This window comes from Falco cherrug, chromosome 11, assembly GCF_023634085.1.
Source record: "Falco cherrug isolate bFalChe1 chromosome 11, bFalChe1.pri, whole genome shotgun sequence".
Classification (NCBI taxonomy): Eukaryota; Metazoa; Chordata; class Aves; order Falconiformes; family Falconidae; genus Falco; species Falco cherrug.
This window is the reverse complement of record NC_073707.1, coordinates 9,062,901-9,088,640: the sequence shown is the minus strand read 5'-3', so window position 1 is coordinate 9,088,640 and position 25,740 is coordinate 9,062,901. Positions and strand designations below refer to the sequence as shown.

Sequence of the window (25,740 nt, the reverse complement as noted above, 5' to 3'; positions counted from 1 at the left end):
GTTTTGGCGTACCTCGGTCCTGCAGAGGCATTGGCAGAGGTAGCCAAGTCCTTTGGGCACTCTGGCTCCAGGACCCTGCTTGGAAGTGGACAGCAGGCTCGGATGGGAGCTGCTTCTCCCAGACCCCCAGCCCAAGGCTGCATCTCCCCATCCTCCTCGCAGACACCCAGCAGCTTGTTGCACACTCGGGCATGTGGGAAGCCATCGTGCCCTCGCCGTGCCCTTGCATTGCCACACGGCCAGCTTCCCCCAGCCCCATCCGGAGCAGCAGGATTTGCCTGCTGGCAGGACTTGTCTCTATTGCTGGCACGCTCTTAGTGCGGGTGGAAGGATTTAAAAAAGCAGCCGCCTAATCCACTCCTGACCCTCCTTAAAAGCCTCCCCTGCACACCCCACATCGGGCTGGGCTGGCTGCGTTGCTAAGGCCTGCATGTATCCTGGAGACGGCGCCCAGCAAATAGCTGAGCCGCTCTCTGGAAAGCCAATATCACAGCCCGGATTGCAGTGCTCCGGCTTGGGCTTTCTGCAAGAACGGATTCAATGTCTTCCTTCTGCTAAAGCGATGGCGACGGTTCCTTTGGCAAAGAAGATGTGGAAACCCGCGGATGTGCTGATGAGCATCCCCTGAGATAAGGGGGTGGGGAAGGGGGCGTTTTGGCACACGTGCTGTGCAGGACCAGCAATGGCTGTGTCGAGCCATTTAGACTTCTGCTTCTGAGAGCTGCAAAACAGCTTTTGTTCACGGCCCTCTGCCCCCCTCCGTGCCCCCGCTGTGGGCTGTACAGCGGTCACTTAAGAAGCCTGCTGCTTTTAAATTTTTTTTCTTTTTTTTTTCTGGGGGCTGAAGCCATGGCAAAGGTCCCTGACCGAAGCAGGCACAAATGGAGTGCACTTCACACTTTCCTCCGCTGCAACATGAACCCGGAGACTCAGCGGGTAGTGGTCTTTGTCATCCTGCTCTTCCTCATCATCGTCAACGTGGTACTGATGTTTCTTTTGGCATTTCACTGAAGGAGGACTGCTGGTAGTGGTGTGTGGTGCATGGGGGTTTCCAGGACTGGGCGACAAATCAGCAGGTCAGCTTGTTGTTGTCTGCCTCTGGTCTGCTTGTCTGCTGTTACGGTAACTGTGTGTCTCAGAGTATCCCTCCTTTGTTTTTTAATCATCACCTCCTTCCCCACCCTGCTCCCCTCACTCTCCTCCTGTCATCACCTGTGCCTTGTGGTTTGGATCACCGTTAAACCAGAGAAAGGGAAAGAGGTAAGGGAGCCAACCTGTTTAATCGTAACCGCTCCCCGTGGCACTAATCAGCCTCAATTCCTAACAATGACAATACTGTGCCTATACGTAGCACTTCTCAGCCCTGGAGAAGCCCAAAGTGCTGCTGCTTTGTTTGCAGAGGGACAGTCATCCTATATCAAGCCCTTGCACAAGGACCTACTACATGTAAACACCTGCTGTAAAAAGCGGAACGCCGTAATGCCTCCATTGCTCTGCCACTGGGAACGTTGTGCTGTGCGGTGGCGTGAGTAATGCCCAATTAGCCAAAGTGGTTGATCGATAGTGCATCAGGAATTCGGGCTAAATAAATGCTGCAGCAGTGTGGAAGGAGTGTTTTGTTGGCTTTTATCCCGTTTCCTTTATTATATCTCAGTGCTTATTTGCTATGGGTATTAAAATGGCTGGCAGAACAGCACAGGACACTGCTCGCAGGCCACTTGGCTCTCAGTGGCCAGTAGTAGCCGTGCACAGCAGGGAAGCAACTCAAGGAGCACTCTTGTAGACCCATTAGGAGGGAAGGGCAGCAAAGCAGCGTGCTCGCTCCAGGCCTGTTCACCTCAATTTTATCGGCAGCCCTGTGCGTCACAGCACTTCCAGACTTGGGCACTGGCACCTCAATGGAGCAACCCTCTACTTGATGGCACTGAAGAAGACCGAATCCTGGTGGAAGATAAACTGGAAAGGAAGCCACAGTGCACTGTTCTTAATGACACTGCTTGCATTTGTGCCGGAGACTGTACAAAATATCCAAGCCCTTGAAATTCAGCAAGATCCTTCATTTTGTGTGTTAGGTAATCTGCAATTTACATACCACTTCCATGAGGGCAGTGTGTTTGCTGGCACTAATGATTGAAGTTACTTCAGCCCTCTCAGACCTGAATGTTTATGGCTCCTGGAGTCTGAGCTGATGTTGAGAAAGGCTGGATGCTGATGTTGTCTCTGTCATCATGAATGATGTACTCTGTACCAGCTATTTATGTGATCGTGTGTAATACATTAGTGTTGTACAAAACCACGTCACTTTAGCACACAAAGCAATGAAATTTGTACTTGCTGAGCTCCTTTCTGTACATCTGAGGCATGGGACAGCCTTGTCCCTGGGAGTGGAGAGTCTCCTGCTGGGTGTGGGGCAGCTCTCCGCATTTCTCTGCGAATCTCTTATATAGGTGAAGAGGTTTGAATTATTAAAAATCTCAGACTAGGCTATTAACTCTATTAGCTAGACATTGTGATAAACAGCCACTGGAACTACCCAGTATATGTTGTTTTCTGAAGCTACCATTTCAAAAAAAATCTCCAAGCCTCTGCACACAACACTGGCTTTCCAAAAAATCTGTTTTCTCTCCCCTCTAAACTTTACCTGTGGCCTTAGTTAGAGCTGGAATCAGAACTTTACGGTGTAAGGTGGAAAAAAAGATTGATCATTGGAAAGGACAAGTGACAAAATTGACAAGATGTGAAAGCATACCTTGGTATTCAAATGACAGATGAGGGACCAAATTTTGGCTTTGGGGTCACAGGTGTCGGTGACAGAAAGCTTTTGGCAGCTGCTTGTGAGGGAGGATTATGCACAAGGCTTGAGCAGGTTCTGACAGTGCTTGAGCATTCAGAAGCCCTCACCCCTCACCTAGTGGGTGAAGTGTTTTGCTCTCAGCAGCAGTAGGAGCAGTAATAGGCCTCAGCACCATGGCAGCCCCTACGAGCTGTTTGAACGGCCAGTTACTGCTGTCTCACCTGCTCTGTATCTTGACATAGTGCAAAACACACCTGATGGTAGATGAGAACTGTAGTTATTCCCAGGGCTTGCACATACACACATAACTCTGGAGACTATCCAGCAGGTCGACCCTGTTCGTAATCTGAATGTTTGGCTCGACGTATAGAAGCCATGTAGGGCAGCTGGTAAGCTGAGCAGCTAAGACTGATCCTAGATTCACAAAGTGGCTTACGCTCTTGTTTAGCCTTGGTGTCATGTCACTGAAATGCTCCTTGGGTGGCTTTTGTCACTGAACTGGAGACTGTAGCTTCATCTTATACTCTTCCTAGGAAGGTACTTAAGGGAAGTTTTCCAGGAATTTCTTTTTATTTAATGTCTTGCAAAATTAATTAAGTAGCTGGAGCTGGTCTTGTGGTGATGAAATAGTTTACCTTCTGCTTGGTCAGTCTGGGGACGCTTATTCCCACTGCTTGCTAAAGGATTCTGCTGGCTTTGGAAGGGATCAAATACCAAAGGTGGTGATGACAGGCTGCTGGGGCAGGCACAGCCCTGTGTGAGCAGGCAAGTGCTCCCACAATGCTGCAACCTCCTCCTTCCCTTCTCTCTCTAGCCCACTTTTACCACATCTACATCACACCTGGTTCAGCATCTTTATTTCCAAAAAGTTTCCTTTGCTCGGCCCAGCCACAGCAGCTGTGCCTGTGGGAGCCAGAGCCATTTGCCTTTGCTGCTTTGACACATCAAAGCTTGTGCAGAAGCAGCCAGTGCATATAATGGGAGGTGAGGAGTGTCTTGCTAACAGCAGATCCAGTGCCCCAAAATGCTCGCTGCTGATACTAAGGAGAAAATGTAAGTCTTGGGAATAACATGAGTTTGGGCAGTTAGTGCCTCTGAGGTACAGAGCTGCCACGTTGCTTCCTGCAAAGCAGCTCTCTTCTCTGGGAAGCACGGCAGTTGTTGATACAAAGGATACTGAGACTTCCCCAGTTGCAGAAGACCTGCCTGCTGCTAGAGAAATAAAGCATTTCCTTCAAGGGCTATGGGGAATCCAGGGCAGTGAGGGATAACCTGGAAGAAAGGATGTTAGAGAAAAAGGTAATGCAACCCCTGGTGAAACTGCATCCCTTTTCTGTCGGGCAATTTGCATCACCCCTGCATATGGCAATTTCACCAGATTATTGGTACCAGAATAGTCGGGAGCAAAATAGTAGAATGGTTCTTGCATTTAAAAATTGTCAGAAGACAAATTGCAAGATTGTAGAGTACTCATTGGAGATAACACTGCCTGCCACAGGTAACACTGGTTGCCAAGAGCCTTGGGAACACTTTTCCTCTTAGTATTTAATATTAGGGGAATTTTAACTTTCTCTTTCCACTGCTTGTCTAGGTGTTTGATACCTAACTAATCCTAAAATATCTGTGTTGAGTTTTGTTATGGAGAACCCAGTGTTTATCTCCTTCCTCAACTTCACCTACAGATGTATATGTTCAGCTGGAAGCTGCAGTTGACATGTAAGCGTTAATCAGTCTGATATTAGTTGTGACTCATTCAAGCCTGCCTCAGATCTTGGCTGAAGAAGCTGCGATGGCCGATTAAAGCCCAGGAAAAGTAAAGCTGGTGAAGGATCCCTGAATCATGTGCAAGAGCTGTAGATGGTGACAGAAGGATGGTGGGGAAGGAGAAGCCTTTGGCATTTCTGTCAACAAAGTTGGCTTTTTTTTAATTTGCTCTCAGCGTGCTTATTTGACAGCAGAGATGGGTGCTTTGCAGGAAGGCTGTGATTGTTTCCCTGCAGTTGGGCTCTGCCCTGGCATTTGGGCTGTAGCCCCAGGGAGGGAGCAACACAGCCAGGGAAGTGAGGCACATTGTCAGGCCTCTCTGCAAAGCACTTGGGGTGCCTGGTACCCACTGTGCTCTCTGCTCCCACTGCGGATCAGGTCACATCAGCCCGGCCCTCCTGTGGCTGCTGGACCCCTCCTCTTCCCCAGGATGCAGAGTAAGAGCTGTGCTTCTACTCTTTCCCCTGTGCTGCCACTGTGGTGCTGGTGTACTCCAGCTGTGTGGCAAAGCAGTGTGCAGGGATGGGGCAGGGTACTGCTGCTTCCAGCCCTGCACAGGTAGTTTGTGTTGCCCCTGCTGTGGGGCAAGTTCACCAGAACGTTTAACAGGCAAGAGCTTTGCTCTGCTACTGCTTTACTATGAGCCTCGCAAGGCAAAGAGCATCTATGAACAGGGGTGAGACCAAGACATCATTTCCAGAGGGAGATCTGGGCTTTAGATTGTATCTTTTCTTAATTTGTTCTCCCAGGCTAAACTCATTTTTTGTGGTGATATGTGGTATCTGCTGTCTTTGTGATTTATTCTTGGAATCTAAGGCATGAGCTGGCCAGATAAGAAACACAGTGAGCATTTAGGATGATAGCATCAACAATTACTTTTAATTAATGCTTCCAGTGTTTTGATTTAAAGAAAAAAAAATATCTATGAAAGTCCCATCATACAGGTTAAAAAAAAGAGGGAGGAACTTGCGATTTATGCCATGTCACTGGGCTTGTTAAATACAGAATGTGCTGGAAACTCTGGAATAAAATCAAGTCTCCTTTGAATCTTTCTTCTTTTGCTGGAGTTACTCCAGGCATGACTGTGGTTGTCACATACAGCCCATCCCCTCTGTGTCTGCATCGGGCAGTGCTGGAAACGGGGCTCGAAGCAGTAGCATGGACCTACAGTTTAGTCCACATAGGAAAAGATCCACGTATCTCCTGTTCTCCACAGGTTCTCATTTTAGTATTACACAGGCCCACAGTGGTGGTCTCTGTCCTGTTGCATGTGTGCAAGACTTCTGCATTTGTAACTGATAAGAGTGATTGCTCCGCTCTGCTGGTAACACTGAAAGAAAAGTGTCCTCCTAAGTACCAAGAGGATGTTGTTGAACCTTTCAGCAGAGGAGTCAGCCAGGTGTGAAGAACCGTGGAGAGGGAGATTTGGGAGTTTGCTCTCCCTTGCAGCTGATCTGGCCCCTCTGGACCTGGTGCAGGGCTCCAGTCCCGCACGTCCTGCTGCAGCATCGAGGTCCCATGTCTTCCTCTTCCCCTGTCAGGGAGACCCTAGTGCAACCCCAGCATGCTTTTTCCTCCAGAGAGCACCGATTTCACATTGGGCACCTGAATCTCTGCTGTCCCTTGGTGGCAGAGCAAGCCCGGCCTCCACCAGCTGGGGGAACAGGGGCTGCCTTCACCCACTCCCCCACCCCCATTTCCATCCTGCAGCAGCTCCTATCCGGAGCAGGCTGCTGGGCAAAGCAGAGGAGACACAGGGCATGGAGCAAACCACCGTAGCATCCACACTTAAAAATCTTGTGCTTGTTCAATCTTGCATCCATTTAGGATACTGATAGAAGAACAGAATTAGTGTATCGTCTTCTTCTAAGCTATGCTGGTCTGTAGTGGCTGCTGTGCAGGGGCAGTACGTGAGTGTTATTTATAGGCCTGGTGCCTGTAGCCTTTGTGGTAACGTGGCTCAGAACAGCATAGTGGAGCTGGGCTGGGTTTGACTGCTTGTGGTTGCTTTGAATTACAATCTTGTCCAGTCTTGGCATGTTGAGTGTCTGCAGGGTTGCGGCAAACTTTGTATGTAAATACAAAGGCTGTATATAGGCATCCCATGTGAATCTGAAGAGGGACACTAGGACCTCTCCGCAGCAGCCTAACACAGCTTTACTCACTATTTTTACTAACTATTTATTTTTTTTTTTTACTAACTATTATTTTTACTAACTATTTACTAACTATTATAAAATAGTTCCGGCAGGAGATTAAGAAAAGACAGGCTGCTAAGGAGTCATGACTTAGTATTTTTAGTATCCCAATTCATACCTGTAGCACCCAGGAGTCAGGACTTGTTATACTAAGCGCTAATTATGTAGTGAGAAGGTTTGCACTAGACACCAGGAAAGGAGAGCCAGTGACAGCAGTATGCCATGGCTGCCTGGTTTACCAGAACATGCTCTGCACCCAGCTGCTTTTGCAAAACCACTTTGTCATACAGTGGCCTCTCTGGCAGGGTTGTGCAGGGAGTCAAGGTGACTAAAATGAGAACCTGTGGGGAACAGGAGATATGAGGATCTTTTCCTATTTGGACTAAAGAAGCCACGTTCTGCGGGAGGAGCGGCAGGTGCTTCAGCCTCCTGCAGTTAGAGAGCTTGTCTGCAAGGTGGTCTTGGAAACGGAACGTGCTTCTGGTTTGAGGCTTTAGCTTTGCTTAGGCCATTGAGTCTCTTCATCCAGATAATGTGGACTTAACGACAAATTAACAAAATGGGTATATATTCAAAAGCATAATAGTTCAGGGTCTCAGAAGATCCCAGGGATCTGCTGCTTCTTGAATCGATCTCCTTTAACTAGCACAGGACACTTGCGATATGAAAAGGCTGGGGCGGGGATGTTGTTTTTGCTGGGGGTTTTGAGTGTACTTAGCTTAAAGAACCTTCTGCAGGGACTACAAAAGAAATGACTCATTTTTATATTTACAGATACTAACCAAAAACAAAGGCTAGGCAGCCCCTTTTGCCTGACAGTGAGATGTTATGAAGGTTTTTTGTTCTTTTCTTTCTCTCTGTCTGATAGTCAGATTTTCCTCTGCCCCATTTTCAAAGGAAAGGATAGACAGCAATTCTTAGTTCGGTGGAGAAAGGATCTAAAACAGTGTGTGTGTATTGGGAGAGAGATCACCAGAAAGGTGCAGGGAGGTGGAAATCATAAGTTTTGGGTCACCAGAAACCTGTGGACTTCCTCTCTCAGGTGAAGGGGAAGAAAGGAAACAGGTACTAAAATGTGCATGGTTCTTTTGAAGCAGGGAGACCATGTTTGAGAGCCAGGTCATGGAAATGGCTAAACAATCTCTGTTGGCTCAGCATGTCTGTCAGCACCTACCAGTGTTGTGTGCACTTTGGCACAGTACTGTTAATCCAACAGAGATGTTTTCATAGGAGATAGAAGCAATAAAAATCATTTCAACATGTCCTTTGCAGTGTGTTCCATTAAAATCAAATCATGCACACACATGAAAAGCAAAGCCGTGTGCCGTGTTTCTGGCGTACTGCCTGCTGTGAGCCCAAAGAGATGCTGACCTTTTGATGATTCAGAATGGTTTGCTAGCGACATGGTTTGTATCTGCTTTAAAATGTTTTCTTTAACCTTATTTGTAAAACAAATTCAGATTAATTTGCCTTCAAGCTATAACTGATTCTGTAACTTGCTGTATCTTTTGGGAGAAGGGAATAGCGACAGTCACCAGCGGGCGGAGAGTTCTGGGAACTGCATGGTTCCCTTCCCTTTTCTTCTGCAAAGAGCCAGGATGCAACATTTATCCTCAATAAATCCCTGTCTTGGATGAGCTGCAGCTGAACTGTTTGGCATATGTTGTCCTGGGGGATCTGTACAGTATATCGCTCACTTGTCCAAAGAAATAGTTTTGAAAGAGGAAGCAAAAAAAGGAGGTAGAAAGGAAAAATCTCAAAATTAAGTCAGAGGAGAGGCAGTGAAATCAGGAGCTGTCCTGCAGAGAGGGGAAAAAGTCGGGGAATGTCCCAAGGGCATGTGCTGGTGGGAGTGCACAGAGGAAGGGTAATCCTGCAGGGAGCAGCAAGAGAAGAATGGGGTAAGTTTGTAGCATCACTGACAGAAAAATATGTTAATGTAACATTAAATAAAATTTTCTGAAGAAAATAGTTTCTACTTGGGTGTCTGAGAGAAAGGGTAGTAAAAAAGATGCAACATCACTCTTAAACGTGAGAAACAGAAACATCCTGGGCTATTTCTATTTGCAAGTTGTACACTTAAAATCAGGGCATCAGAAAAACATAAATATTGTGTTGACCAGGTATGCTTCATATTCTGCAGTAAATGTAGGCTTCAAAACTTTGGGTGAGGTGAAAGAGGGGAGTCAGTCACTGACGTGGTTTTCATCTACAGCCAAACTGGAACCAGAAACTAGAAACTTTGTAGATGTGTGAGCCCTAGGTCAAAGTCTTGTTCAAACCTGAGAGTTCAACCCCAGACCTCACTCCTTTCCAGGCTTTGAAACCAAAGAACATAGGAGAAGAGCGTGTGGCTGATGTCCAGGTGCTATTACAGCACCAGCCCAGCAAACCCTGTCACAACCTCCTGAGTAGTTACGTGCACCCACCTCCAGCCACTGCAGCCAGAGCTGGGGGCTCGGCACTCCCCAGGAGAGCTGGGAAGGAGAGTAAAGAGAGTGATTCTGTCAGAGATCTGGGCTGTTTGTGGTAAGTGGGACTGTGGTGCCGAGATCCCACCTTATCTGGAGCGATGGGTGCCACACAACTGGGAGAGCTACGAGGAGTGACTTAGATGAAAGTTAAAGATACTTAAACCACTTTTAAGCCTTAGAGTATTTCAAGCTCCTTAAGCCACTTTAAGGCTTTAGATGGGTTTAAAATGCTTAAAACACTTTAAGGCTTTAGATGAGTTTAAGCTATTTAAGCTGATTTAGAGCTTTGGAATGACTTAAGTTCTCTGGCTTTGAGTGCTTAAGAAGTTTTTGAGGGCCTTGGAGCTCTTAATTGCAAAGGCCTTTCTGAACGTTTTGAGTGAGGGTGCAGCACATACTCACTCCTGCAGCCTGTGCTCAGGGACTCTCTCTCTGAAAGCCTCCCAGGCAATATCTGAACAGACAGATTGCCCTGGGTACACTTTCATCCTCCCCCTTTTTTTGGGAGGGGAGGGGGAGAAGCAGGGGGCAGAAATGGCCAGGAGTTGGACATCCATGTGGTAGGGACAAATGGCTGCTCCAGGTGTGTGGACTGACCTTCCTCCACGTGCCTGGAGAGTGTTGTGTGGGTAGGATAAAGTGTGCGGGATCTGTTAGGGCGAAGCTGTGTGGAAGTGCTGCACTTACCTCTGCCTGAGGAGTCCCAGCTGGGAGGAGGACAGCCCTACCCCAGAAGACATCCTAATGTCCTTGTAATTACTGTGTTGGCAATTGCTATTTTTCCACCTGAATGTTGTTCATTCATTCAAGAATGAAAACAAAACAAGACTGTTGCTGTACTTGAGGGAACCTATCTGTCCCCGTCAAGTTAACATTTTCAGGGCTCACCGTTTTAAAGAAGTATTTGTGGGTAATATGGATAGTCAACAGTTCCTTTCTTTTGTGTTTTTTGCTACCCTAATATGCCAAGACCAGCTCTGCAGGGCCAGCCAGTAACACTTTTACCTGTGACTTGGGATAACTGCTCAGGAATAGACACAAGCATGGCCTGGCTCTTTCCCTTGTGTGCCTTCCCAGGTGTGTTTAAGATCCTTGATGGCTGTGTCCGGATATGATGTGTCCAAAAATGGCCTCAAAGGATGGACATTTGCTTAATCTCGCTTAAAATTATCTATGTGTTTGGCTCTGTGGCATCCTGTGGCACAGCTTAATTACCCACCACAGGGAAAAAGTACTGCTTTTGTACTGAACTTCTCGCCTGGCGGTTTCACTGGGCACCCATCGTCCTGGCATTACAACCAGCCATTGTTAAGCCTTCCCGTGCCACCCTCCATCCGCCTTTCTCTGTTCCAGCTTCAGGGTGGGTTTAGCTTAGCCTAGAAGCTCTTACCACTTTTGATTCATGCTTCTTTGTGCCTTGTCCAGTTCTCCTCTTCTCTCTTTCTTTCTGAGTCATCCCGCCATGCAGGCTTTCTGACCCTGATGGAGCAGGCTGACGTTTTCTTAAATCTGTCTGCAGAGACGTTCCTGAGGAGTGGCTCACTGAGGCAGTCATTTGTGTCAGGTATTGCCTGTGTTGCAGTTGGCAGCATAGAATTTCATTTGCCATTTTGTCACCCTGACACTCAGCATTGGATCTGCTTGTTTAGAAAGAGTTAATATGTATTTTGCTTATACCAGAAAATAAATGTCTTAGACATTTAAAAATAAGTTATAGATGAGTTAAATAAGTATCTTCTGGAAACCTGTGTGAAAGGTTAAAATGGAAGCTATTTTACAGCTTTTTGCTTACTCTAAGCACTACCAGCAACTGGAACATTTAACTGTAAAATGTGACACAGAGACAAGCTTTTGCAGAGTATGAACAAGTTTGAGAAGGACTTTGCTGCTGTTGTTTCCTTATGCCAAAGCTGAAGGATGTTGGTTCCCAAAATTAGCAGACTCCCTTGATATCTAGGTGATAGGAGAGTGATGGTTGGGGTGCTGAGGGTGCTGACAGGATCTAGATGAGTAGATGTCGTCCTCAGCTGCAGGTAACTATCCCCACGCTTTCATAAGAATTTTCCTGACCTATTCCAGCCAAAAGTAACATGGACTGAAGGAATTTCAGTTGATTTGATTCACCTTATAATAATCAGCTCCCGTATCTTAGGTGAAGAGCTGAGAACTTCTTGCATCACTCTGGAATTTGAAAAATCATATTTAATTGGACTCAGATGGACCTGCACCTGGCATGCTTTCTCACGCTGTACTTTTCACACAGCAGAGCTCTGCCTCCTTCGCTTTCTACAAGAGTTGCTTCCCTCCTTCTGTAGCACTTGATAAAGGGAGCTTTCAAAGCTTCTCCTTGCCTGCTGCGGGGGGACCCTCCTCCTCTTCCCATCTGTTTAAACCACTTCTAAGGGGGAATCAGGACTCAGATGATATAAATAAAAGGGAATAATGTAATTAATGCCAGTCAGAATGGTTTTGTGGAAAACAGTTCTTATCAAATAAATGAGATGACAAATTTTGAATGTTTGGTAAATGGAGGCAGCTGTACTAGATGTCACATGGGGAGTTTGACTACAGGCACTGATTAAAAAAGCAGCACTACAGAGTATCAGTGTAGCACACTTAACTGGGGTCAGATCTTGGTTGACTGACATCTCAGATTTGTTAAGGAGAATCACTGTCAAATTAAAGTATTTTGAATGGAGATCTGCAGTGTTTGGTAAATGTCTGAGTCCTCCACTATCCTTAATCAGTACTCAAAAATCTGTGCTGAAAAAATATGCAGCTGACACAGTAGGCAAAGGGGCAACAAATGCCGAGGGCATGGCTTGACTGGGGGCATGGTGTTCCGGTCTGTGCTTCTGAAGCAATGAATGCAACCCGCTGCCCTTGTGGGGGCATGTCTGGTGTGATGCTGTGGCAAGGAGGGCTTGTGTTACCCTGAAGTATGTAGACAGAGCAGCAGCAGGAAGCAATGAAGTGTTCACTGTGGCTGTGGAGTTGTGTCAGTGGTTCTGGCACCCTGCAGCCAGGCAGCAAGTCTAGTCTAGCAAGACTAGCCCAAATTCCTCCCTGGCAGTGAAGGGAGACAGGACCCCCAGGGGCTTGGTTAATTCATCATAATAAGGTATATGCCTAAAGCAAACCCTTCCCTGGGGTGCCTGTCTTTCTCCACAAAGGGGAGATGCTCTGTAAAGACAATCAAGATAACTCGTTCAGACTAAATGCCTGCTGTTCAGATGACAGAAGCTGTATGAGATAAATTTCATCTCAGTTGCCCATCATTAAACAGTGAAGTTAAAAGTTTTGAGAGGAAGCAAGCTGTCAGGACGACTTGAAAACTATTTTGTGGGTTCAGCTCAAGGGAGAGGCTAGCTGGCTTCTACCCACGTTCAGGAAAAATAAGCATTTGTGTGAATGAAGTACTACTTTGGGGCAAGAGTGGAAATAATTTTTTTTCTTTAACTCCTCTGCTGCACTTTGCATGACAGAAGGCAGAAGGGAACTCTGGAAGCAGTGAAGGGTGAAGGAACTGGGGCTGGGGGGGCTTTGCTTCTGGGGTCAGGACCGCTGCAGGGTTTAAATGTTTGCTGTGCTGACCCAGTTCAGCTTCAGTCTGCCACTGGCAAGTTCTTGGGGGGCTGAGCGATGAGCACAGTCTTCAGAGCAACCATTTCAGTTCACCAGGAAGGGCTTGGGTTCAGGTGCTCTCCATGGAAGGTGTCTGTTTCAGGGTCACAGAGCTGAAAAGTAAATTCCATTTTATCTGCACCTTCTCCCTGAACTGCCCTGTTCCCACTATCTTCTGATGCTTCTGGGTTCATTTTTTGAGCTCAATATGATCCAACATACTTGGCATCATCAAGAGAAAGCTATTCAAATTTTATTCAAATGGAACAGAGTAGCTCAAAGATAAATATTTCCTAAAGGCGTCTTCATCCCTCCTTCTGTAAGTTGTCAAGATCTTTTATCTCTGTTAATATTGCCTGGAGCTCCTGTCAGAACAAGACCAGGACATACAAGGTAATTATGTCAAGGTGTCCAGCCTGAGAAGAACAGGGACTGAGTGGCTGGAATGCAAACAAGCCCATAGACGCGGGCCTTTGCATGCCACATCTATTTGCCCACATGCAACAGACTTATTTTGGGGCAGCTATGTGCAAATTGCCCTGGCTGTCTCTCCTCTTTGGTAGCCTGCGCATGGACATTGTGTGGAGGAGTAATGCAGCAATCCTCGCCCCTCCATCTCTCTGTCATAAGTTGAGCAACCTGCACAAGCAGTGCTTTACTGGCGCCCTCCCTTAGCCTCCCTGTTTGTGAATGTGCTGTGAGGCTGCAGCTGCACGGGCGGTTGGGGAATGCAGCTGCAGCTGCACAGAAATGCCAATGCAATATTAGAGCTGCAGTCGATTTCAGTTTCAAAGCATCAGTGTTAGTACTGCCTTTGGGTTGCAAACACTGCTGTCTAAAAACTTAAATGTTGTTATAAATAAAGAAAAAGAGCCAATTTTTGTTTGTTTTCACTGCTGCCAGCTGCAGGAGCTAGAGCAGCTGTAGGGTGGCTGGGTTTGCACTCTCTGCCTTCTAATGTTTCTCTTCTAGAGACTAGTTTTTGGGGCTTTTCAAGAACATGTACTGAGTTGCCCTTGATAATACAAAGCCAGCACGTAAATATTGTTTCATATGGAAATTAATAGTTGTTTTTCAAACTTTGCTTTAATTGCAAAGATCAAAACCAGTGGTAAGATGAGCCTTTTGAGCGGAGGAGCTGCCATGCTTTGAAATGGTGAGCATTCCCTTTAATACATGTTTCTCTAGAAGATAGGCAGCTCTCTCAATATAGCTGGTTGATTGTGCTATGCTCCAATGCATTTTGCAGAAAGCTTTTTTATCTGCTGGTGTGTGTTATCCTTCCTGGGATAGGGAGTCATAGCGTCCCCAGTAACAGTATGGTCCTTGGAGAGGATACTGCATTCTCCCAGCTGGAGCAGCTCTGCTTGCTGCAGTGGCATGCAGTACTGTAGGTGTTTCTGTGCCATGGAAACTTCAGTCCTGGCTCAGAGCTACCCTTCAGTATTTGCCTTGGGAAAGGGACTGTTAGACTGGGTGTATCTGGTATGTCTGTATCAGCCTAGGAATTGGGCTGGACGCAATTGAAAAAAATAGTATAAGGTACAGGCTGGTACAGACTGAGGACTAATAGAAAAATGAGCACTGAGCATGGTGATCATTAAACACTTCACGTTAGCGCCTGCTCCCCTGCCCACCCCCAGGTAACGAGCACAGACTGAAGCAGTGCAGGGAGACCAGGCAGAGCCTGTCAGCCTGCAGTCATGGAGATGTTTCAAGTGCTGCTCTACTAAATTAACTGAGACAATCCAAAGCATCTCTAAAGTGTTTTTTTACTCTTTATTTCTTGCTTTATTCCATATTGATCATTCCTCCCTACAAACATGGTGTTAGTTAATCAAACCCCGGCCTGTATTTCAGGTGTGTTTTCAGTTCCTCCTTTGCATGAGAACTGGCCATGGGTAGTGGCTTGTCTACTTGCCTGCGCCTACTTGGCCAGGCTGGTGACCAAGAAGCTGTGACTTGCTACATTTGGCAAATCATAGTCACAGAAGGGATGTTGTTGAATAGGGAAAATTTAAGATACTAATATTAGTGGATGGATTAAAATACCAGCTGAGGATTCACTAGTCAACCCCATGGATTTCAGTGACTCTGAGAAGAACCATGTGGCTCTGCCCCCTTGTGAGCTGGATGTATCAACCCTAACATGCTGTTAAAGCTAGGTCAGGCTTGGTCTTGTCTTCTCATCAAGATACTGAGATCTGACAGCTTGGTACTGTAAGGTATCAATGCCTTCACATCAGTGGTCTGCTTGTGTGATCATCAAAATGCTAAGGAGGTCCTCCTTAGTCTCTCTGGTCATGGTCACGGCGTGTGCACCAGCTACCACATCATACTCAGAGCACTGATTCAGAGTGGCATGTTTAAGCACGCAGCAAAGGTATTTTATCCCAAAAAGAGCCACATTCTTTATGTGCTGCTCACAATTTGTATGTTGAAAAGCCTGCTGAGTGCCACCCTTCCCAAAGATTTAGTATCATATGCCCATTTCCTGAGCAGCAGCCATCCCTGACACACAGGGACACAACTCCGCACGGTACGGCAGCCGTTCCAGCGTGACCTGCTGGTAGGGCTTACCTAGGAGCAGGTGACTCCCCAGCACTCTGCCTGAGAGCAGCATATTTAATCAGCTCCTCTCTGTAGGGGTGGCCAGATGCTCAGCTCCAGCCACCCCATCACCCTGTCACTCCTCTCTTCTCCCTGCAGAAGGGTAGAGCTGGGCTCAGCTTGTGGTCCACACGGTCACTCGTCACTGCATTCGGATTGCTAAAGCAAACAGATGGGTGGTGCACAGGCAGACTGCTCAAAGCAGCAGCAGAGCTCTTCTCGGACAGTAGCTAACATCCAGCCATTCTTTCTCTAACTGAAGTCTGATAGCTGATTTTAGAAAAACATACACTTTTTATGTCTGCTCTCTACTCTAGTTTTCACCGCTTTCTGTTAGAAAGTTAAAACATCTAACTTTCTGGAAGCCTGACAAAGCCTACAAGTGTTTCAAAAATATGAATGAGGGCTTTACTCATAATGCTGAGTATGCTTCAAGCATGTCAAACTATATGCAACGTGCCTGTTAAGTGAAATATGCATAAAAAGCACAGAATAATTTAGGTTAGAAAGGACCTTTAAGATTGTTCATTCCAACTCCAAGCCCAGCACTGCCAAGCCCACCAGTAAACCACATCCCTAAGTGCCACATCTACACGTCTTTGAAACACCTCCAGGGGTGGTGACTCCACCACCTCCCTGGGCAGCCTGTCCCGATGCCTGACCACCCTTTCAGTGAATTTTTTTTTTTTCCCAATATCCAACCTAAACCTCCCCTGGCACAACCTGAGGCTGTTTGCTCCTTGTTATGTGGGAGAAGAGCCCGAGCCCGACCTGCCTGCAGCCCGGCCTGCCCAGCCCCCCCGCAGAGCCCCCTGCCCCCCAGCAGCTCAGCCCCCCCAGCTGGGTGCCCCCTGCCCTGACTGAGGGGGCACTCGCTCCCCTCGCCCAGCCCGGCGGTGCAGACACGCAGCAGGACGGGCCCCGGCGCTGAGCCCTGGGGAACCCCCCGTGTGCCCGGCGCCAGCGGGATGTGACTCCATTCCCCACCGCTCCCTGGCCCGGCCGCCCCCCAGCTCCTGACCCCGCGCAGAGCCCCCCCCGGCCCGGCCGGGAGCTATTTTTTCTGCCTCTTCACCCTGGTGGGGTGGTCTGTAACAGACTCCCACCACGATATCTGCCTTGTTGGCCTTCCCCAGGCTCTTACCCATAATCACTGAACCCTATTGTCACCATCGTCAAGCTCTACAGCCAAAACACTCCCTAACACACAGCGCTGCCCCACTGCCTCTCATTCCTTGCCTGTCCCTTCTCAGGAGTTTTCAGCCACCCATTGCAGCACTCCAGTTGTGCGAGGCATCCCACCGTGTTTCCATGATGGCAACTATACCATGGTTTTCCTGCTGCACAATGGCTCCCAGCTCCTCCTGGTTGCTGCCCACGCTGCGTGCACTGGGGCAGGTGCGCTTCCTTGGTGCCGCCACCTTTTTTGGGGGAGAAGCTCTAACTCCTGTGTGACCATTCTCAGGCACTTCTGTTGTTTCCAACACATCAGTAACCCTTGTGCCTTTGCTGCCACATGGATCTCCATCCCCTACCTCCACTGAGATACACACAGCTCTAACAGCTGTATGCATTAATTGTCAAGCCCAAATATTGTTTCCCTCCGCAGCTCATTTGGACAAATACCTGCCATTTGACTGGGCATAGCTGCTTCTGCTGTACGGTGTATTCATTGCTACTATCTCTTGATGTGTGGTTTTCAGAGACTAATGATACTACTTCTCTACTTGCCTTGTCAAAGGCTGCCCTTGCTATAAGAGCTTAGACTAGTGAGGGACTGTTTACGATGCCTGGATTATTTTCCCATCGTGCCACTGGCAGGCTGATGACAGCAGCGTGTCCCTTACAGTCCCTGCTTGCTGAGCCTCACCGCAGTGACTGCTCAGCTCTGTGAAGAGCAGAAGCCTGCCATAAGGATGCACCCAGCCCTGTGGTGATGCAGTGGAGGGCAGCGGAGAAAAGACAGTGTGGGGAGCACCAACACGCTATGTATGAGTGGAGGAAGCCTCTCATCCTCTCCTTTCCCCATCATATTTTTGTCAGAATGGAAACACTGCATTAAGCTGTTTCTGGTTCAGTGAAGGGGCATTTGCTATCCAAAGGCAGACTGCATTTGAATTTTCTTTCTAATGCCTCGTTAACTCTCTCCTGATTTACTGTATCCACCATTATCTTGACGTTCTTTTACAACACGCATCTTTCTTCTTTGGAGAGGGGCAAAAACAGTAACGCAGAGCAGCAGATAGCTTACTGTGTGACCGAGCAGTCTAGGTGCCCAGCATGGATGACATGTGCATTATGTGGCTGTGGCAATACTGCTGCAACGCTGTCAGGTACACCATGGGCAGTGGGTTTTGTACAGTTTTTTTCTTTCTCCCTTGTGCCTCATAGACTGTTCTTCCTCTTGTCTTCCCAGAATTTATCATTGCACCATCTTCCTGGAGAAAAACAGGGCTTCACTTCCACTCCAGAATGGCTAAGTCCTTTTTTGCAGGACTCCAGTATACACTTTGCCTTCTTGGGGAAATCCTCGGCGTTCAGATATTCTCAGTTGTGCTCAGGCCCCGAGAAGTCTGTGCATGTACTATGTAGTTGTTGAAATTCAAAGAAGACTCTGACTTGATAAGACCTGTGGGCATCAGGCAGGCGCTGCTGTTGTAACGGCCAGCGGGACCAGGTCACAACACCACCACCGTAACTTTACTTAGCTACACAATAGCTAAGGTGTGAGTGGTTGAAAATGGCATTAGGCACATACAGACAAAATCATCACTATGTTCAAGAGCCCCTCACAGCCTCTAGCCATATAGGCTGGGGTGGTTTTTTTATGGTTTTTTTTTTAATTGTTGGGAGTGTTTTGTTTTTGTTTTTTTGTAGAGTAGGCCCTCTATGGAACATGTAGTAAATAACCATTGTCCCTCTGTATAATTACTTAAATTCTCTAGGAGACTTATTTTAAGCAGCTTAAGTGCTAAGTTTAACCACCTTGAAGACTTAAGGCTCTATCCATCCTAGACTAGCTCTGAGGCCTCAGAATACCTTCTGCTCTAAGTATGTTTCTGAACATTAATGCTCAAGGGTTTATTCCAAGGCTTTCCAAAACAGGGCAGCACAAGAGCATCTTCCACCCACAGTGTACCACTGAGCCTTGTTTGGTTGCTGTGGCAAAGTCACCAGTAAGAAATTCCAGAGCATCAAAATGATGTTCTTTATGGTAGTAAACATACTTGTGACCAAGTGATTCTGAATAAATGCTGTCAAGAGCAAGGTCAGTTGAAGGAACTCCCAGACTAGCACCAACTCCTTTTCACATTGCTCAGGGGGAGTCAACAGTTATCAACACTTGTTTGGCTCAGCAGCAGTGTTGCAAAAGCTGCAGCCACGTCGGCAGACTGCGCTGCTTTCTTGGAGGAAGCTGACAGTTTGACTTACTCTGTCCACAGCTGATCAGTGATGGCAGCGTGGTGTACGCAGAAGCCCTCTGGGACCATGTCACGATGGATGACCAAGAGCTGGGATTCAAGGCTGGCGATGTCATTGAAGTAATGGATGCTACCAACAAGGAGTGGTGGTGGGGGAGGATTCTGGACAGCGAAGGCTGGTTTCCAGCCAGCTTTGTACGGGTAAGAGTTTGATATTTCTTTATGCCTCTCCATTAGTAGCAAGCGCTTGTTCTTTTTCTGCTGGTTTCATGTTCTGTAGTGACTCCTCAGCACTGTCACTGCTAGAGATAGTTGGCTCAATGTGCCTTGTTACTATTCCTCTGCGCATGGCTGCGGTACATTGGGCTGAACTGCCACCAGTGTGGAGAAGGTCCCTCTTTACATGAGTAAATCAGGGCAAGGGTGGTTCAGTTCCAGACTCCTGGAGCTAATGTGAGTTGTGCCAGCTGGGGAACTGCCCTGCATGGTGGTTTTAGCCTGGGCTCCTGCTTACATATACGTATATCGGCTAGTTTGTGCCCAAGCACACAGCATGCCCTTCAGGAGCGAGCAACAAACACCCTCCATGAGGAATCCCAGATGCAGCAGGCAGAGGTCTTCCCTCTAGTGTCCACCTCAGACAGTATGGGATGAGCATGGCACCAAATTTAGTTTTCTCCACCTGGTGCTGGGTCCAGTGCAATGCCATGTCCCACCTGACTCACTCATACACCTGCTCTTATCCCTGGAGTTTTAACAATGTCAGGCTGCTGGGCTGCCACATGGCACTGTATTCCAGGGATTTAAAAATGGTGGAGAAAACCACAAAAAATGTCTTGGAGGTCATGTGGGACAACTGATGAGGGAAGATAGGAAACACTTGATGCTTTTGGGCCAAGGCTTGTGGGTCAAGGCTCTCCCTCGAGGCCAGCTACAAAGGCCATGTAGAAACAGCTATATAGAACAGAGGTTGGATTAAATTCCAACAGAGCAGTCTGAAACACACCTGAATTCTCTGTGCAAGTTGGGGGTAAGATAAGAGTCTGGGTAACCGCTGTGCACTTTCCTGCTGTGAGGAGCATCTTTTTTCCTTTCTTTGGGCTGTGACTGTCGGTGTGGATGCCTGACCCAGCTTTCACCACTTCAGGGCAGGCTCCTCAGTACTGCAAAAGCAATTAGGTGCCTCAGGGCAGATTCTCAGCCCTTTAGCTCTTTATCCAGGTCACTTCAGATCACAGTGACCCAAAACCAGGTGAAGCATGAAAGGAGGTGATACAAGGTGATCCCCTGTCTGTAGCAAAAGTCCTTCGAGAATTGAGGCAGATAGTGCTGTGTAAATTTTGAAATGCTTTGTTATAGATTGCAGCAGACAGTCTCACCTGGGTAACTTACAAATGGTGCATGTTTTTGCAAGTGAGATTACTAGAACCAAACTCTCAGCACCGGCGGGGACAGAACTGCTTTTTTCATAGTCAAAACACAGGCCTTTTTTTCTTTTGTGTTACCGCTACATTGAATTGTTGTACTGGCTGGCAAAAATCTGTGGTAAGATTTCAGGAGACTACTGCTAGCCATTAGGGATACAGAGTAACAAGTTCTTTTATCAGAGTAATTACAACACTTACACAGGCATCTGAGTGAAGCTTCCCTGCTAATTACCGCTGGGTCTCAACTTACTGCCGGGAAGGCCGGTATGTTGGCAGACTTGCATGATGTGCAGGTCTCTCAGTTACTCCACACCAGTTTCAGGCCAGGCTCCGAGTTTAAGACTCACCAGTGTTGTTCTGCTCACAGTGAAGGAGAACCAGGATTGCACATCGTCAGGGCTTCTCCAACTGTAAAGAGTGAGTAAATGTGATCTATGCCAGTGTTGGCAAAGGGATACGAGTATGCTCTGGGTTTTTATATGTAGCTATATCTGTATCAAGTGGTAAGTAATCCTGCCTAGAAGAAACTACAGTTCTGTGCAATTGTACTAGTTGTAGTTACGCATGTTCCTGCTTCAGTGTTTTTCACTTCTGTGCTGGAACTGATCATTCGAGTTGTGTACAAAATACTCCCAGGGGCACTCTGACCGCTACAGTACTGCTACAGAAGAGAAAGCTCGGAAGTGAAAGGCACCGTCAAGCGGCCGCTGTTACCTCCGGGCCCTGGCTGCGGGGTGCAGCCTGCAGGGCGCCGTGCCTGCGCACGCCGGTGCTTCTGCCCGTGCTGCGCTGCCATCTGATGGGCGCCAACAGCCCAGTAACTAGTGCTGCTCCTTACCGCACAGTACGCCCGCTGGCGTCTATCTGCTTCTATATTCACAAATTCTCTTTAAATAATCTTGGGGAAGCAGATACTGAGCGTCCATCTGTTATTCATCGTACGAGTACAGCAATACAGCTGTATCAAAAAGCAACTGTTTGCTGGTTTCCCCCCTCTCTCCCTAAGTGTCTCCTCACACGTACCTAAGCAGAGTTCACTTGATAAACCGTTTCTGTCCTGACTTTGTATGTATTCTTCCTGGAAGACTCCAGATCATTCCTGTGATTTCTGTCCACAAGAGATGCCTGCTTAAAGCCACCCATGTCACACAGTGGGAGCAGCTGGAAAGTACCCTCCCCAAACTATCTGGCCTTAGCTTCCCCCCAGGGAAAATATGTTTACAGGTAATATACACACAGCAGCCCTTGTCACTCCTCACCCTAGCACAGTACTCTTCTGCCATTCAGTCAGCTGCCCACGCTTCTTTTCCCTGGGAGAGCTGTGTTCAGCAATACAAACGGTGAACATCTTGTGTGTCTGGCACAGCTGCGAGTAAACCAGGATGAACCCATGGAAGATTACCCCCTGAAGGTAGAGGGTGGCAAAGAGGACGACTCCTGCAGCAGCACCCGCCGTTTTGGGATGGGGCAGACCACTAAAGACCAAATGAGGACCAACGTCATCAATGAGATCATAAGCACAGAGAGAGACTACATCAAGCATCTGAAGGACATTTGTGAGGTAATGGAAAAAAGGGGGAAGCGAACGTAAGAACTTGTTTGAAGGGTAACAGAATATGCCCCATTCTTGCCCAAAGAGAGACCCTAAGCAAGTAACTTTTCTGAAAATGAGACTATTTCCACCAGAGCTTGTTCTGATAAACGGCACTGCATGCTCAGAAAACAGAAGACAATTCATTACAGTAATATCCCAAATCCCTCTGTATTTGGAGCACCCACTTGGGCTCTGATTAAATGGAATTGATTGAATTTGCCAAGCCAGAGAAAAAGCAAATGTCTAGCATTGCTGTCCTCTTTAATACATGTTCTGTGGTAATATAATCAGCAACCCCAGCCTTCAGGCAAGTCATGCTCAGATCGAAACAACTGGGGGATTTTCAGCCAATTAGGTCTTTCAATTGCAAATATGCTGAACATTGCGACACCTCTTCTAAAAGAGACCCGGTACACCGGGGCAAACGAAGGTAATTGGTGAGGGTTTTGCAGGAACATAGTTCTTCACTGAAATGACACAAAAACGTAGTGCCTTCCAGGAAAGCCAGCTGGGGGAAAGCAGCACACACTTACCAGACAGGCCTTTCCTCCTGCAGTGTCCCCCCCATGTCCTTTGTGCACTCCTCCTCCCTTGAGTCAACCAGGCATTTCCTAATACAAGCATCCAAACCAGATCCACAACTGGATTTAATTGGTCTAAACCCATCAGTGGATCAGCGCTGGGGTCAGAACACCCAGTAGCCTGCAGACAGACAAAGGTGGGTTTCACAGGAGGGAAAGCTGCCATGGGACTCCCAAGTGTGGATTACAGTATCCTCTAAGGCAGTGATGATGTAACTGTGGCTGAGTTTCTGTTTCCACCATGTTTTGGGTAGTTATCAGAGGAAATCATAGCTAGAACATGGAAGCAGCTATGCAGGAAGGGGGTACAGGAACCCAGTGTACAGCTGACTACAGTTCACGGAGTTTTCTGTCGATAACCAAAGGCCACAGAGCAAATGCCCACCAAGTTTTCCCATTTGTTTTCCTCCTAGGGTTATATTAAGCAGTGCCGCAAAAGAGCCGACATGTTTACAGAAGAACAGCTGAAGACAATCTTTGGGAATATTGAGGACATCTACAGGTGCCAGAAGAAATTTGTTAAAGCACTAGAGAAGAAATTCAACAAAGACCACCCACATTTGAGTGAGGTTGGCTCATGCTTCTTGGAATATGTAAGTAAATTTGACTTTGTGGGAAAGGGGTAGCTGAGCGTGGATTAAGCCAAAGGATTTAGAAACCGATCTAACTGAATTGAAGCTCTGTTTAAAAAATCCCACCGAACCAAATTAAATGCTACCCCCTACCCTGTCCAACCACTACCCACCTCCCAACGCAACATCCTCTAGCTCTTGTGGCTGTGGAAAGAACACTTACAAAGGTGCCTCAGTGTCTGAGCACTATACTCCCTGCCAGACAGTGCTCCTCGAGGCAAAAATGTGGGAAGATTCCAAAATACTGTGCTGGACCTGAGTTTACAGCTGTGGCATTTTCGGGTCAGTGCAGGATCAGCAATGGCTGATTTCGACCATTACAAACATGCAGCTGAGCACAGGCCAGAATACATGGAAATGTCTTGCTCTTACAGATAAGCAGCACATCCTGTAATTTGTAATATACCCTGCCCAACCCCTGCTTCAGGTCTCTGGGCTTCAAAGTTTGGGCAGGATACAAATTACTGAACAGCCCCATGTGATACTCGAGCAGGACCTGCACTGGGAACTCACACACAGCAGTCTGAGGCAAGCCATCACCCTCAGGAACACGGACAGTAAATCATTTCGTTTCCCTTGCAGCAAACAGAGTTTCAGATATACTCTGAATACTGCAACAACCACCCCAACGCCTGCATGGAGCTGTCCCGCCTCGCCAAAGTTAACAAGTACGTCTACTTCTTCGAAGCCTGCCGCCTGCTGCAGAAGATGATTGACATCTCACTGGATGGGTTTCTGCTGACTCCTGTGCAGAAAATCTGCAAATACCCACTGCAACTGGCTGAACTGCTCAAATACACCAACCCCCAGCACAGGTAGGTCAGCACGGTGGGGAGGGAAGGAGCGAGACTGGTCTCATGGAAAAGGACTAATGCAGAATTGTGTATGGAGGAGGGTCGCTTGCCAAGAGCAGCCGATACCATGGTTCTTCTGTGTTACCTTGTAGAAACCAGGGGGGAAAAAAGTATTTTTCTATCAAATACATAATTTTTCATTAAAGTAGCACTGGGTTTTCCTGTCTGTTACAGATCTGGACTTGCAAGGTTCACCTTATAATGGTACTTTTCTATTTCATTTGGCCCACATATTTCTGGCACCAGCACATACGTACTTTGGAGTTAAAATTTGTTTCTAATGGTGGTGTTGAAAACTTTGCCTCCAAAAGCACTGGTTGAATATACCCCAAAATGCCCATGTCACTACCCCACAGCATGTCAGGGCTGTGTAGCAGTCATGCGCTTTGCCCAGTGCTTCACCAGCAGGAAGTCATGGCCTACAGCCGTCAGGCCATGCACACTGGCCACTTCAGCACCAGCTCTGAAGCCTCCAAATCCATTGCTCAGTAAAGGCACTGCCCTTGGCTCAAATAACTATGTCACTTAATCAAGCATCTGAAATAATTAGCTACAGAAATAAAACATGAAAAATCTGTCTTAAAAGTGTTGATACTGGTCCATTGTGGTTTGACTTAATTTTACCTTCCTAAGTGCAGCACTGATATTTCACAGAATGGTTTTAAGCATGTCTTACTAGATTTATAAGCATGATGTTCTGAAGCCGACCTCTGAACAGAAAGCTTCTCGATGCAGTACACAGATGTTTGGGAAATTATGTTGGAAACGAGTTGTGCAGAACAGCTCCTTCCCAGCTACTTAAACTCAGAAGTAGCTGGTGGCAGCAGATGGTTTGTGGGGGAGGGTAGATCAGCTTCTGTCTCACCCTTCCAGGTAAAACCTACCTGAAATGAAGCCAGTTATTGCTGATCTGCCTTACCTATGCATGGCAGACTCAGTCCCTGTATGCAAGTGGTGCATTATGAATATATTGCATTATGTTGCAGAAAACACCCAAGGCTTGGAAAGCCCTGGAGATTCTTCCAGCAACTTGTATTTACACCTCTGTGGCTGAACTTGCTTGCTTACCCCCTTCCCTTCCACACACCGGGCCTGGATTTGTTACAAGACTGTAATCTGGGCCTCTAAGCCAGCATGTGTCTGAAACCTGTACCTCTGACTTCCAGCAGAAACCAGCTGGGACAGAACCGCAAGTGGAACTCGTGTTTTCTGCTCTCCAGCCCTAGGCCGAGCCCGACTGCACTCCTTTGGAGCGTAGGTACAATAAGCACACGTCATTTTGTCATGCCTAACACTTCTGCCCTACTGTAGGGATTTTAAAGACGTCGAAGCTGCCTTAAATGCCATGAAGAACGTTGCTCGGCTCATCAATGAGAGAAAGCGGCGGCTGGAGAACATTGACAAAATTGCTCAGTGGCAGAGTTCGATAGAAGACTGGGAGGTAAGAGACTTACTTTCGCCATGAATTGAACGTTCTGCGTTGCCCCTCTTCTCCCCCTGCAACAGCTTCTGTCTACAGCAGGATTTTCGTAAGGATTACAGTCTAGCCCTGCCTCAGGTCAGCTGCCCCTCTTTGTGTGTGTTCGTTCTTTTATTTAGACAGATACAATCTTTTAGTACAACAGAAATGTTCTAGTGCGTAACAGCTACACCAGCTGCCTTTGCATGCTCCCCGAGATTTCTGCTTTCCCATTTTCCTTGCAGAATAAAATGAGTGCGTAGGTTAGTGAAATCCTGTTGTTTTCCTTTTGCCCCCCATTTTATCT

General features: G+C 47.3%; 1 protein-coding gene across 5 annotated transcripts in view; it reads left to right on the top strand.

Annotated features, from left to right (window-relative positions):
* Window positions 1-25,740, top strand: part of ARHGEF4 (Rho guanine nucleotide exchange factor 4) — a 228,035-nt gene that overhangs the window by 196,592 nt on the left and 5,703 nt on the right. For 4 of the 5 annotated variants that reach the window (XM_027808895.2, XM_027808893.2, XM_027808894.2 and 1 more), the window contains 5 exons: window positions 18,908-19,087; window positions 21,680-21,874; window positions 22,902-23,081; window positions 23,703-23,935; window positions 25,286-25,415. In XM_027808895.2, coding sequence (XP_027664696.2) covers window positions 18,908-19,087; window positions 21,680-21,874; window positions 22,902-23,081; window positions 23,703-23,935; window positions 25,286-25,415 — 918 coding nt within the window. Of the gene's footprint in view, window positions 1-406; window positions 1,077-18,907; window positions 19,088-21,679; window positions 21,875-22,901; window positions 23,082-23,702; window positions 23,936-25,285; window positions 25,416-25,740 lie in introns of those variants that run through there. The other variant, XM_014281971.3, reaches the window with a different exon arrangement.